Source organism: Ovis canadensis, chromosome 3 (genome assembly GCF_042477335.2).
Source record: "Ovis canadensis isolate MfBH-ARS-UI-01 breed Bighorn chromosome 3, ARS-UI_OviCan_v2, whole genome shotgun sequence".
NCBI lineage: Eukaryota > Metazoa > Chordata > Mammalia > Artiodactyla > Bovidae > Ovis > Ovis canadensis.
Genome location: NC_091247.1, coordinates 200492103 through 200504478, shown reverse-complemented (window position 1 = coordinate 200504478; position 12376 = coordinate 200492103). Strand labels below are relative to the sequence as shown.

The following is a 12376-nucleotide window of genomic DNA, read 5'->3' as shown; positions in this document are numbered from 1 at the left end:
AAGTTTTATGCACTGAGGCCATTTTGAGGAAATGTGTTAAATTATTAGCCATTAGAATATAAACTGTTAATTTTATTGTCAAAACATCTTAAAATTTTATGTCCTGAATACAAAGTTTGATTTAAACTTTCAATTTTCTACGGTAACAGTACAGTGATTAAGTAGCAGACTAAGTTTATTAGAACAACATGGGAAGAAATGTATATTACTGTTTAGGAAGATCATACTCGATGAGTTTTTCAGAAGGATAATAAATAGAGATGTATTTGAGAATACATTTCTGAAAGGGGAATGTTAAACTAATTCCGTGGCATTTCTCACAAACATTTTTGAAGTTAACAATGTAAGTAAATATGTGAAATAAACATAATCATATATCCTAAAACTATTAATGTTACACTAAAATTTTCATGTCATTTCATGGAATATATTTAAACCTACAGAGAGAGAAAAACATGGCACAATGATTAAATAAAGCATTAAATAATTGCAGATATATTTAGTAACGTACAGTGAAAATGTTCGGTATTTATTTCGTCCTGCTAGCTCAGCTCTTGGGCTGTAGAAATAGAGTATGTGTTTGCAGCCTGACGTTTTCATGCTCCAGCTATCTGATTCAGAGTTATTTTTGATTCAGTTATTTGGCAAGTGATTTTTGACTAATAAAAATAAAAAAATAATAGTCCTTACCTTGTGGAATCGTGCTGAATAAATATCAGCTGTCACCATTATTATCCACCAGTATTACTATCGCTACTCTTATTATTCTAGTATGAAAAGACATAGTTTCTATATGAGAGCTTTACAGAATAATTTATCCTTGCTATTGCTATAAGACTAGATACCTTCATAGAAGCTGGGATTTTCATAATTATCATATTTTTCTGATTACAAAAAAAATACATGTTCACTTTTTCTGTGACATACATTTTTCCCCACAGAACAGTATTTTATGAATATTTTTCCAAATAAACATTTACAGATCTACCCAAATATTTTAAAACAAGTACATGATATTTTATGTTTATATTGTAACATTTTTTAACAATATCTCTGTTGATATGCATTTATGGCCACACTCTTTGTTACCAGAACATTGCCGTGCCCTTTGTGATCCTGTCTTTGTAGTTTTGTGTAAATGTAGTTTTTCTTTAGATGTCTACATCGTCTTGCTAGATTATAGAATATATACTTTAAATTGATAGGTTCAGCAAAAACTTCTTGCCAAAAATATTGTATTGTTTTTACTTACTGCTCATTTCCTCAACCCATTACTGATACTTGGTGCTAGTAATCTTTTATTATTTTTTATTTAATAAGTTCCCAAACATGAACCCCCCTCCCACCTCCCAATAAGTAAACATTGCTTTTATTTCATTAATTTGTATCTTAAACATTCATGAGACAAGTAGGTTTTTTTTGTATTTGATGGTTAAATTATATTTGAATTGTATATTCATTCCCTTTCTCCCAGCTTATCATTTATTGATTTATATATATGTGTATACATATGTATATATATGTGTGTGTGTGTGTGTGTGTGTGTGTATATATATATATATATATATATATATATATATATAGTCCCATTGTACACCTTGTGGGATCTTAGTTCCCCTACCAAGGATTGAACCTAGGTCTTCAGCAGTGAAACCAACAGGGACTTCTCTACTGACTTTAACTTTTTTAGAGGCCTTTTATTCACATATGTTTTGTCTTCTCTGGGAGCAGATATTCTTTCACGTGCTGTTTGTTTTTACCTCTGCTTATAGCGTGTTTTCTTATGAGAAGTTTCTGTGTTTCATCAGATCTGTTAGATGTTTTCTTGACAGTTTATGCCATTTATATTACTTTTAGCAGTCTTCCTAATCCCCAAATTATAAAGTAGTCCCTCATATTTCCTTTAATAATCTGATAATTTTATACATTTAAATTTTTCATATGTCTGGAGTTCATTTTTAAGTCGGTTGTCAGAATGATTAAACTTTATTTTCTACCAACTATGTAGCCTAACTTCTAATAATCTCTTGCTGAAAATCTCCAGAATTATCACTACTATTATTTATATCATTATCATTATTGGACACATAACCAGCACAATAGTAAGTGCCTTGTATATAATCTACTTTTTAAGTCCTCTTTTAATTTAATCTTTTATTTCTGGCTGCATTGAGTCTCAGCTACAGCACCTGGAATCTTCATTGCAGCAAGTAGGATCTTTCTGTGTAGTTTGCGGGCTTCTCTCTAGTTGTAACACTCAGTCTTAGTAATTGCGATACCTAGGTTCAGTTGCTCGGCAGCATGTGGGATCCTAGTTACCCAACCAGGGATCAAACCCACATCCTCTGCATTAGAAGGCGGACTCTCAGTCACTGAACCACCAGGGAAGTTCCTGCCCTTTAATTCTTATTAAAATAACCTTCTGAGGTTGGTACTATACTATATCCATTTTACAGATGGAGAAGTCACAGTACAGAGAGCTCACTAATGTGAGCGATAGAAAGTGGTAGGGTCAGGAGTCAGAATTTGAAGCAAATAGCCTAGTTCCAAAACCTGCACATCCATCACTGTTACTCAATTTAAAGTTATGTGGATTCCTCGTGGGCTTTGCTGGTGGCTCAGCTGGTAAAGACTCTGCCCACAATGCAGAATACCTGGGTTCAACCCCTGGGGTGGGAAGAGCCCCTGGAGAATGGAACAGTGACCCACGCCAGTATTCTGGTCTCCTTGTGCCTCATACTGTGGCAGCATTCCAGTATTAACAGTCGTCTGTATGCCATCCTTCAGCTTCATCTACTTTGTTAAACTTGACCCTGCCTATGCTCCCCCTTGCTCCCACATCTTCCTGTCTACATTACTGCCTGACCAGCAGGTTGTAAGAACATCCCTTTCCTCTGTGTTTTATGTTCTTCATTCCTTTAGCAAGTATAGAGTAATAACTCTGAATCTGAGAAGCAGTTTGGCAGACTATGACAGATGTGCCACAGAATTCCAGAACAGAAATTTCTATTATTCCTGACAACAAGAGGGATAGTTTGTGAATCTGAACAGCACAATGAGGTGCTTTTTGTGTTTCTAATATTAGTTGAATAATTACCACACACCAGGCTCAAATATCATATGAGAATATAAAATTAAAATTTTATAGTATGTTGATGTTACTTTTCAGAATGAAACTTTATATATATATATGTATATATAATGCACATAAGTATATTATACATAATATGTACATAAATATATATGTGGTGGGGGAGTGGTTGTGTCTGAGCTTTCCTGGTGGCTAGACAGTAAAGAATCTTCCTGTAATGTGGGAGACCAGGTTTCAACCTCTGGGTCATGGGGAAGATCCCCTTGGAGAAGGGAATGGCTACCCACCCAGGTATTCTTGCCTGGAGAATTCCAAGGACAGAGAAGCCTGGCATATATTTATATATGCATGTGTGTGTGTGTGTGTGTGTGTATGTGTGTGTCTATATAAAATTGGAAAGATTATAAGAAAAACCCAAACTGTTTGGCCAACCATATATATATATATCGTGTGTGTGTGTGTGTGTGTGTATATATATATATATAAAATATATATGTGTGTGTATATATATGTATGTATATATGTGTATATATATGTGTATATGTATATATATGCCATATCATTTTTTTTTAATTTGCCTATTGATGGACACTTACTATATGAAGTAAGTGAATGTTCCTGGTGGCTCAGATGGTAAAGCATCTGCCTACAATGTGGGAGACCTGGGTTCAATCCTTGGGTCAGGAAGATTTCCTGGAGAAGGAAATGGCAACCCACTCCAGTATTCTTGCCTGGAAAATCCCATGGACAGAGGAGCCTGGTAGGTTACAGTCCATGGGGTCGCAAAGAGTCAGACATGACTGAGCAACTTCACTTTCTTTCACTACTATATGAAGTACATTAAAATGTTGAGATCTTCATAAGGAGTGATATGAACATTTTTTTTTTGTTTCCTGAAGCTTTTTATTAAAAAATACTAATAATGTTTATCTTTTTGTCTCTTCAAAATCTATAGGTCTAACAGTAAAAAATGTGCTATGAACACAAAAATAGCAAAAAGATATGGCAATAAATTCCTTTGTAATTAAAAAAAAAAAGATATGGCAAAATTGGGCAAAATTTGAAACAGAAATGTGATTTGAATGTTACTTTACTATCACCCTAGTGTCACTTTGGTCCACTTTTTCTAAAAAGCCCAGTTTCCCTTCCTGTGCCTCCAGCTTCAAGCCTTTCTCACCCAGCCTCCTGTGTTTGGTGTCTTAGTCTTCAGGAACCAGCATCACTGTGGATATTGCCGTGATGGGCGAGGCTCACGGCCTCATCACTGACCTCCTGGCAGACCCTTCTCTGCCCCCCAACGTGTGCACGTCACTGAGGGCAGTGAGCAACCTCCTCAGCACGCAACTCACCATCCAGGCCATTCACAAGCCCAGGGTGAACCCCATCGTGTCCTTCAGTGAAAACTACACCTGCTCTGATTCTGAAGAAAGCTCTGAAAAAGACAAGCTGGCTATTCCCAAGGTAGGTGTTAATGACGTGCTCCTGAAAGGGTGAAACTGTTTCTCCTAGACCTTTTACTCCAGACCCACCCAGTGATTCATATCAGTGAGCCCCCCGCCCACCTCACCCTCCCTAAGAAGTCTTACCTGATGGTAAAGAATCTGCCTGCACTGTGGGAGACCTGGGTTCAATCCCTGGGTTAGGAAGTTCCCCTGGAGAAAGGAATGGCAACACACTCCAGTATTCTTGCCTGGAAAATTCCATGGACAGAGAAGCCTGATGGGCTAAGTACATGGGGTCGAGAAGAGCTAGGCATAACTTAGCGACTAATGCTTTCACTTTCTTTCCCCTATGAAGAGTTTGTCAATCATGGTGACCAAAGTAATAGAAAAGTAAACGTGAAGACTTCCATCCTTATACCTGATAGCTTTCTGTAAACAAAAAAAATTTACCTTTTTACATTAACTTGTTTTATTCATGTGTTAAGGTTTTTTCTTCTCTATATATCAGGCCTTAGTCTGTGGGATGAAAATATAGCAGGGAAATAAAAGCAGGCAAAACCCCCTGCTCCCACTTTTGTGGATTCTGTTAAAAACTCACTGCCTTCTAAAATGCGAGATTCCTTTCCTCTTTGATTTTTTTAGTATGGTAGCCTTCACAGTACCCTCATGTCTTTCCCAAACCCAACAAGTTTTTAACTTGGAAGAATTTATTTGATTTTTGATTACTTAAAGTAGAAGTTGGCCTTAGTAATTCATGTATTTTCTTCTTTTTACATATAAGATATGAGAGTTTTACAAAAGTGAGCTGTAGGGAGTAGGGTTCTGCCTCTAGTTTAGACCTCAGTGTTAGTTGAAAACAAATCATGTTAAGGACCAAAAAAGAAGGAAAAGAATCAGAATTTCAGTGGTCTCAGGTATACCCAGCACAGTTCTTTATTTGGTACATAAGTAGCTGTGCCCTGGAGCTGATGGTCAGTCAGTAACATCTGTGTTCTTGCCATTGTGGGTCTCTGGACTCAGGACTGTGTCCTTCAGATAACTTTGTCAATTAGGTGTTTTTAAGTTTCCTTTGAACATCTACTTCTCTGATAAAGATAGGGCTAAGCATGATATGAAAATAAATGGATGGAGAAGAGAAAGTGATTCCCTTGTGTCTCAAAATAGACACGGAGTCAGTAACAGATTTACAGACAAGAATCCTGATATTTACATTGCTTGACATTTTCTCTTCCTGTTGAATTCCCTCCTACGGTATATATCTTTAAGAGATTTTGGAAAGTATTTAATATCAGAGTTCTTCTTGAATCCCAAGGTGCCATATACTTAATTCTCAAAGCTTTTACTATCTTCAGGAAGAGCAGACTCTTTGTTAAACTCGGCTTGCACAATTGTTCTTCTAGGAGTCACCAGCCAAAATAAAACAATGAGCTCCTACCTCATCACTATTGCTGTAGTTGTATTAGATTACCTTCCCTTTGATTTTGAAGGTTAAGACTCTCTTTGGAGGGTCATTGTTCATCCTGGTGAACTCAGAATCATGCCTGAGTGCTGAGGGTGTCACAAATCCCACTGGGGCTATGGTAGGAGAAGAAATGACAAAGAGGGGAACTGCAGGTCGCCTAGCAGCGTCCTCCGTTAAGAGGCATTCACCCTCACAGTGCATCAGTCATGAAGGGGAACCCCCAGTTCTGGGAACTCAGGTTCTTGGAGGACTTCTACCCTCCCTCCCAAAGACCTGGTTATGGACCAAACTTGAGTTGGTCAAGGAGGGGGCCTAGTCAGCAGACTACTTTGCCCTTGGGACCAGAGAAAAAGAGTGAAGGGCAGGCTGGGGGACTTGGGCACTGGGAGGAGCTGGGGTGAATGGTGGTTTGCATGGTGAACCACGCCCACTTCCTCTTTGCTCTCCTTCCCTTTCTTGCTGCACCTTTCCCAATCTCTTCACACCCACTCCTGGTCTGTCCCGGTCACCTCTTCTGTATCAGGTTTATTGGTTGTAAGTAGAAATTATACTTTTCTTTCAAAAAAAAGATGTTCGTCCTAATGACATTACCCAAATGCCTGTCTGTCTTAAGTCATATTAACCACAAGAGAGGTGGTACATCTTGTGAGTTACACTCTTACCCTTAGGTCTCGTCATTTCTAAATCAAGGATTAAATCAATTAAATCAGTAAACACTTTGGTATAACAACAGTTGTGCTAGCTAATAGAAATGTAGCTTATAATAAGTTATATATTAATATTTATAGGTATATAAGCCCTGTTTGATGAATATGACAATAAAATTAGGCCAAAATGGCTCCCATTTCCCATAATCCCATTTTTATATAATCATTGAAATGAAGGTCCCAAAATGTTATTTTTATAACATTAATTGATTTTGGCCAGAGTTCCTTATTGAATTTCTGAGTGCCCAAATTTTAGAGATATGATATGCAACCAATATAGTTTAATATATTCATTGCTAATTAAAAATTCATTTTCTTTCATTATATTACATAGAAGTTAGTGATAGGAAATATGCTTGGTAATAAAATCAATGTTCCTTCTTCCCAGCGCCTGAGGAGGAGTTTGCCCCCTGGTTTGCTGAGACGAGTTTCATCAACTTGGACCACCACCACTTCTGCCACAGGTCTGCCCACTTTGGAGCCTGCCCCTGTCCGGAGGGACCGTAGTGCCAGCATCAAGCTGCATGAAGCACCTTCATCCAGGTTAGGTGATGTTCCTGTTGGGTTCATGTTTCTAGGAGAAGTTCCTTATCAAAAATTAATTATAAATTACAGGGGATTACAAAACAGAAATAGACTCATAGAGTGAGAAAATGAACTTATGGTTTCCGGGGGGAGGGAAGGATGGAAGGAAGGGACAGTTAGGGAGTTTAAGATGGACAGGTACACACTGCTGTATTTAAGACGGATAACTCACAAGGTCCTACTACATGCACAGGAGACTCTGCTCAGTGTTATGTGTACACTGGATGGGAAGGGAGCATGGGGAAGAATGAGTTCCTTTGCTGTGCACCTAAGCTATCACAACGTTGTTAACTGCTATACCACAGTACAAAATGAAAAGTTAAAGAAAAAAATGAAAAGTTAAAGAAACTATATATATATATATATATATATATAAAGTAAAATATAGTAGCATCCAAAGTGATTGTTTACTTAATTATGAAAAATGATCATTAATAAAGATTTATAATATATGGCAAAAAAATTACAGGGGAAGGGAGGCCCAAAAGATTATAGTTGGTTTGGGGCCAGCTTTGAAAATGAAAAAGGTATCTGGTTTAAATCCAGAGCAGTATAGGGATTGATATCAGATAATTATGCTTAAATGGTATTGTATGGCCTTAAGTATAAACAGGGACAGTGACTTGAAGTGATGTCTGCTACTGTAAATTTGGGTGGGTAAAGTTGAACCCAGAATAAAGACAGACTAGATTCTACCTGGACTGAGATCTGTGTTGGATTTTTACATCAAAGGTATCCAACCTAACATTTGCAAATGATTGTTAGATTTCCCCCAGTTCACCAGACCAGCTCTCCTGGCATTATTTGAAGGGCAGAAAATCAGATCAAAGGTAGATCATTCTAAGAGCAACTAAATATGTTCCAACAGTTTTTAACTTAAACTTTATTTAGACAGTGAACAGATTGGTGGTTGTCAGAGGCAGAGGTCAAGGGTAACCAAAATGAGTGAAGGGGATCAAAACTTGCAGTTATAAAATAAGTAAGTTGTGGGAATGTACAGCAAGGTGACTATAGTTAATGATACTGTATTGTATATTTGAAAGTTGCTAAGAGAATAGATGTTAAAAGTCTTCATCAGAAGAAAAAAAAATGTACGAAGATGTTTGTTGAGACTCATGGACTCTCCATGAGTCCATGGAATGTCTTGAGCAGGTAGCCCTTCCCTTCTCCAGGGGATCTTTCCAACCTGGTACTCCCATATTGCAGGTGGATTCTTTATCATCTAAGCCACCAGATGGATATTTACTAGATTTATTGGGCTTCCCAGATAGCTCAGCTGGTAAAGAATTCGCCTGCAATGCAGAGACCCCAGTTCAATTCCTGAGTTGGGACGTTCCCCTGGAGAAGGGACAGGCTACCCACTCCAGTATTCTTGGGCTTCCCTGGCGGCTCAGATGGTGAAGAATCCAACTACAATGCAGGAAACCTGGGTTTGATCCCTGGGTTGGGAAGATCCTTGGAGGAGGAAATGGCAACCAACTCCAGCATTCTTGCCTGGAGAATCCCCATGAACAGAGGAACCTAGTGAGCTACAGTCCATGGGGTCACTAAGAGTCAGATGGAACTGAGCAACTAAACACACAGCACTTTGTGGTGATCATTTCACAGTATATACAAATATCAAATCATCATGTTATGTGCCTAAAACAAATACATTTTGATTGTTATATTTTGATTATACCTCAATAAAAATAAATAGAGTAAAATTTACTTAGAATATTAATTCAAATTTTACAAAGTGATTTAAAAATAAGAATCACCAAAGCTAAGGAAAAGATAATACTAAGATCTAGAAAGGTTTTGAAGAAAACATCATCATGATAGAAATTCTTTCAAAGAAAGCTACTGCGTTTTTCCTTTTTCTATTTGGCATAGAAATAGCATACTTTATGTGAATAATAATTATGAGAACATTTACCATATACGATTTCAGGCTTTTGAAACATTTATATCAGTTTTATTAATGATCTAATGACTGAAAAATTACCACATCTTTATTGAACTACATGATGACAATATTAGAAGTGATTTTCTTTTGACCCTGGCTTTGAATATAAAGCCGCATTCTGAAATTGGCAGAGAAATGGAAACCTTTCAAATCCTAAGAATTTTTAATGACTGTTAACTTTTCCTGCTTTCTTACTTAACATAATTGGTTTCTTTCATGTTAAATATTATTGATGATCTAATAAACCTATAGAATCAGAAGCAAGCATGAATGATTCTTTCTTTCACATGAATTCACATAATTCCACTCTGTCTTATTGCCTGGATGTTTGTGAAACTTCAAAACATCATCATGCTGCTGCTGCTAAGTCGCTTCAGTCGTGTCCGACTCTGTGCGACCCCATAGACGGCAGCCCACCAGGCTCTGCCATCCCTGGGATTCTCCAGGCAAGAACACTAGAGTGGGTTGCCATTTCCTTCTCCAATGCATGATAGTGAAAAGTGAAAGTGAAGTCGCTCAGTCATGTCCGAGTCTTAGCAACCCCATGGACTGTAGCCCGCCAGGCTCCTCCATCCATGGGATTTTCCAGGCAAGAGTACTGGAGTGGGATGCCATTGCCTTCTCTGAAGCATCACCATAGGGGGATGTTACTCTGTTTCATGAACATTTCCTGAAGTTCAAAATTATAGGTCACTAATAGTATTTTCCCATGAAAATATTGACTGTTGACTTTTACAGCAGCAAATACTGATAAGTGGTAGGAAATTATAGTTATTTATTTGTTGCTTAAAAACATGAATTTGACGTTCTTGGTATATATCTTTAGAGAGGTTGTCTATTTTCCCAGTACACCTTGCCAAGATTCCTGTCATACTATAGTTAATGCTCCTTTATTTACTATCCATAGAATGATTCTACCAAAAATCCATTCAAGCTTTCTTAAATGTCTCTTTTCTTTTTGTTATTATTTGTTACTTCTCATCAAATTTCATTTCTCCTACTCCTCTCTTCTCTTAGTTAAATGAGATTAGAGGCTGAAATTGAAATCAACACGAGGAAGAGGCTTTCAAAAACTTTTATGAGCTTAACTCCTAAGGATTTTGTCATTCTGTTTTATGAAATAAATGCTCCTTCTCAACTATTTTCAGAATAGAAAAGGAATGGCATATAATCCCACTCATTCCTTTTGTCCTAAAAGTACTCATTGATGTCCTGCCTAGGTATGCTATTTTCCACTAACTTACTCTTCCTTAATTCACTATCCTATTAAAAGTCCTGATATAACATCTAAGAGTGATACAACTTTTTCACCATTATAAAAAAAATATTAATAAAATTCATTCTGAAGATAATTTAGCCCTTTACGGGAAAACCATATGTCAGTAAGTAGCAATAGTACCACCATTAAACACAGCTAGTTTGGGTTGACTCATCCTTCGTTGTAGGTAAAAATAGTGAAAAGATGGCCTCAGAACATCTCCAGCCCTACTAATAAACCAAAGTTAAAACCTTCTTCAGTTAGAAGACCTGTTGCTAAAACTGACTGATTTCAAAACTGACTTGAGTTTTAATCTTTGAAGCTTCTTCTCTGTCAGTCCTTTTATTTCTTCCTTTCCATGTCTGTCTGTTTATTGAGGCTCTTTGAGGACTGCAGTGATCAAAAGAACAAGAGTAGGAAGTGAAAAGTAGAAACAGCCCTCAACTTATGTTCCTATAGGTGCATAGCTGGATGATTTACTCCTGGGTGGTTTTAAATCCAACTGAGTCAAAAGACACTGGACTGCGAGTCAGAAGGATCTTGACCCCACCACTCAGAGATGTGTAGCCAGAGCCTTGGTACCCACCAGAAGAAATATTTCAGGAAAGCGGGAATGATGACATGAGTGGAGTAAAATTAAGTGGAAGAATACCAACAGGTGCTTTATTTAAAAAAAAAAAAGTAAGCTTGAGAGAAATTTTAAGTCTGAAATGAATCATACCCTAAGCCTTCCACATTGGCCATGGAAATGACAGCAGGCAGTAAACTCTGTAAAAGAAACTGTTAGGACCTGGTAAGACTTTTAGGACCTAGGATGAAGTTTTTATGAGTAGAACTAAGGTGATAAAATCCACTTTTGTAGAGGAGGGTTGAGGTCTTCCACAGCAAACACATAGATAGTTTTTGCATGCTGTGTTACTGTGGGAAGATCAAGTAGAGGTTCCCCCAAGCTATTTTTCTCACTGGAATTCAAATCATTACATATTAATAAGATCTAAATAGGAATCACAAAGGCAAAGATCAATAGACAGCTGAAAACTTTTGAAGATTCACACAAAAGAATATATTTGAAAGTACCTGTAAATTATAAAGTGTATATGTATGTGTATATATGGACATACATACACATGTACACACATATATATTGATTTCTCATTTTTATTGACAATATCTCTTAAGGAATTAATATTTAGCATATTAAGAAAGGATATATGGCTAGGATTTTAGTTACCTTAAATTTCATTAACTTCTCATACATTAAAGATGCTCTATTATTGCACTTTATGAAATTTCTCAAAGTGAGCCTTAAATGTTTTTATTAAAGAAATATAAAATAGAAATAGACAGTTTTGAGTTAGCTTTAATAATATAGAGGGCTTCCCTGGTGGCTCGGATGGTAAAGAATCTGCCTGCAACACAGGAGAACTGGGTTCAATCCCTGGATCAGGAAGATCTCCTGGAGAAGGGAATGGCTACCCACTCCGGTATTCTTGCCTAGATAATTCCATGGACAAAGGAGCCTGGCAGACTATAATCTATGGGGTCACAGAGACTCAGATGTGACTGAGTGACTGACGCACTTTTAATAATATAACTCTTTAAAGTATTAAAAAATAAATTCAGTTAATGTTAAGGTCTTTCTAAAAGCCTACATAGAAAAGTCACAATCTGTTTATTATACAGTATGCTGAGAAGACATGTAGGCCACATAAACATTACATCCAATGTCTTCACAGTAAGTCTCATACATCAATCAATCCAGCAAAAGTAGTTGACAGGGAATAGTGGTATCAGGAAATAGTTGATATAGTTATCTATCTCAGATTCAAAGTTTTCTTTGATATCATTGTTTCAAAATTCCAGACATTTGTGAATTGCCTAGA

General features: G+C 37.0%; 1 protein-coding gene across 1 annotated transcript in view; it reads left to right on the top strand.

The window, feature by feature from the left end:
* Positions 1–12376, top strand: part of PDE3A (phosphodiesterase 3A) — a 373175-nt gene that overhangs the window by 309736 nt on the left and 51063 nt on the right. The window contains exons 3-4 of the mRNA XM_069585562.1: positions 4295–4552; positions 7091–7245. Of these exons, the coding sequence (XP_069441663.1) occupies positions 4295–4552; positions 7091–7245 (413 nt within the window). The remainder of the gene's footprint in view (positions 1–4294; positions 4553–7090; positions 7246–12376) is intronic.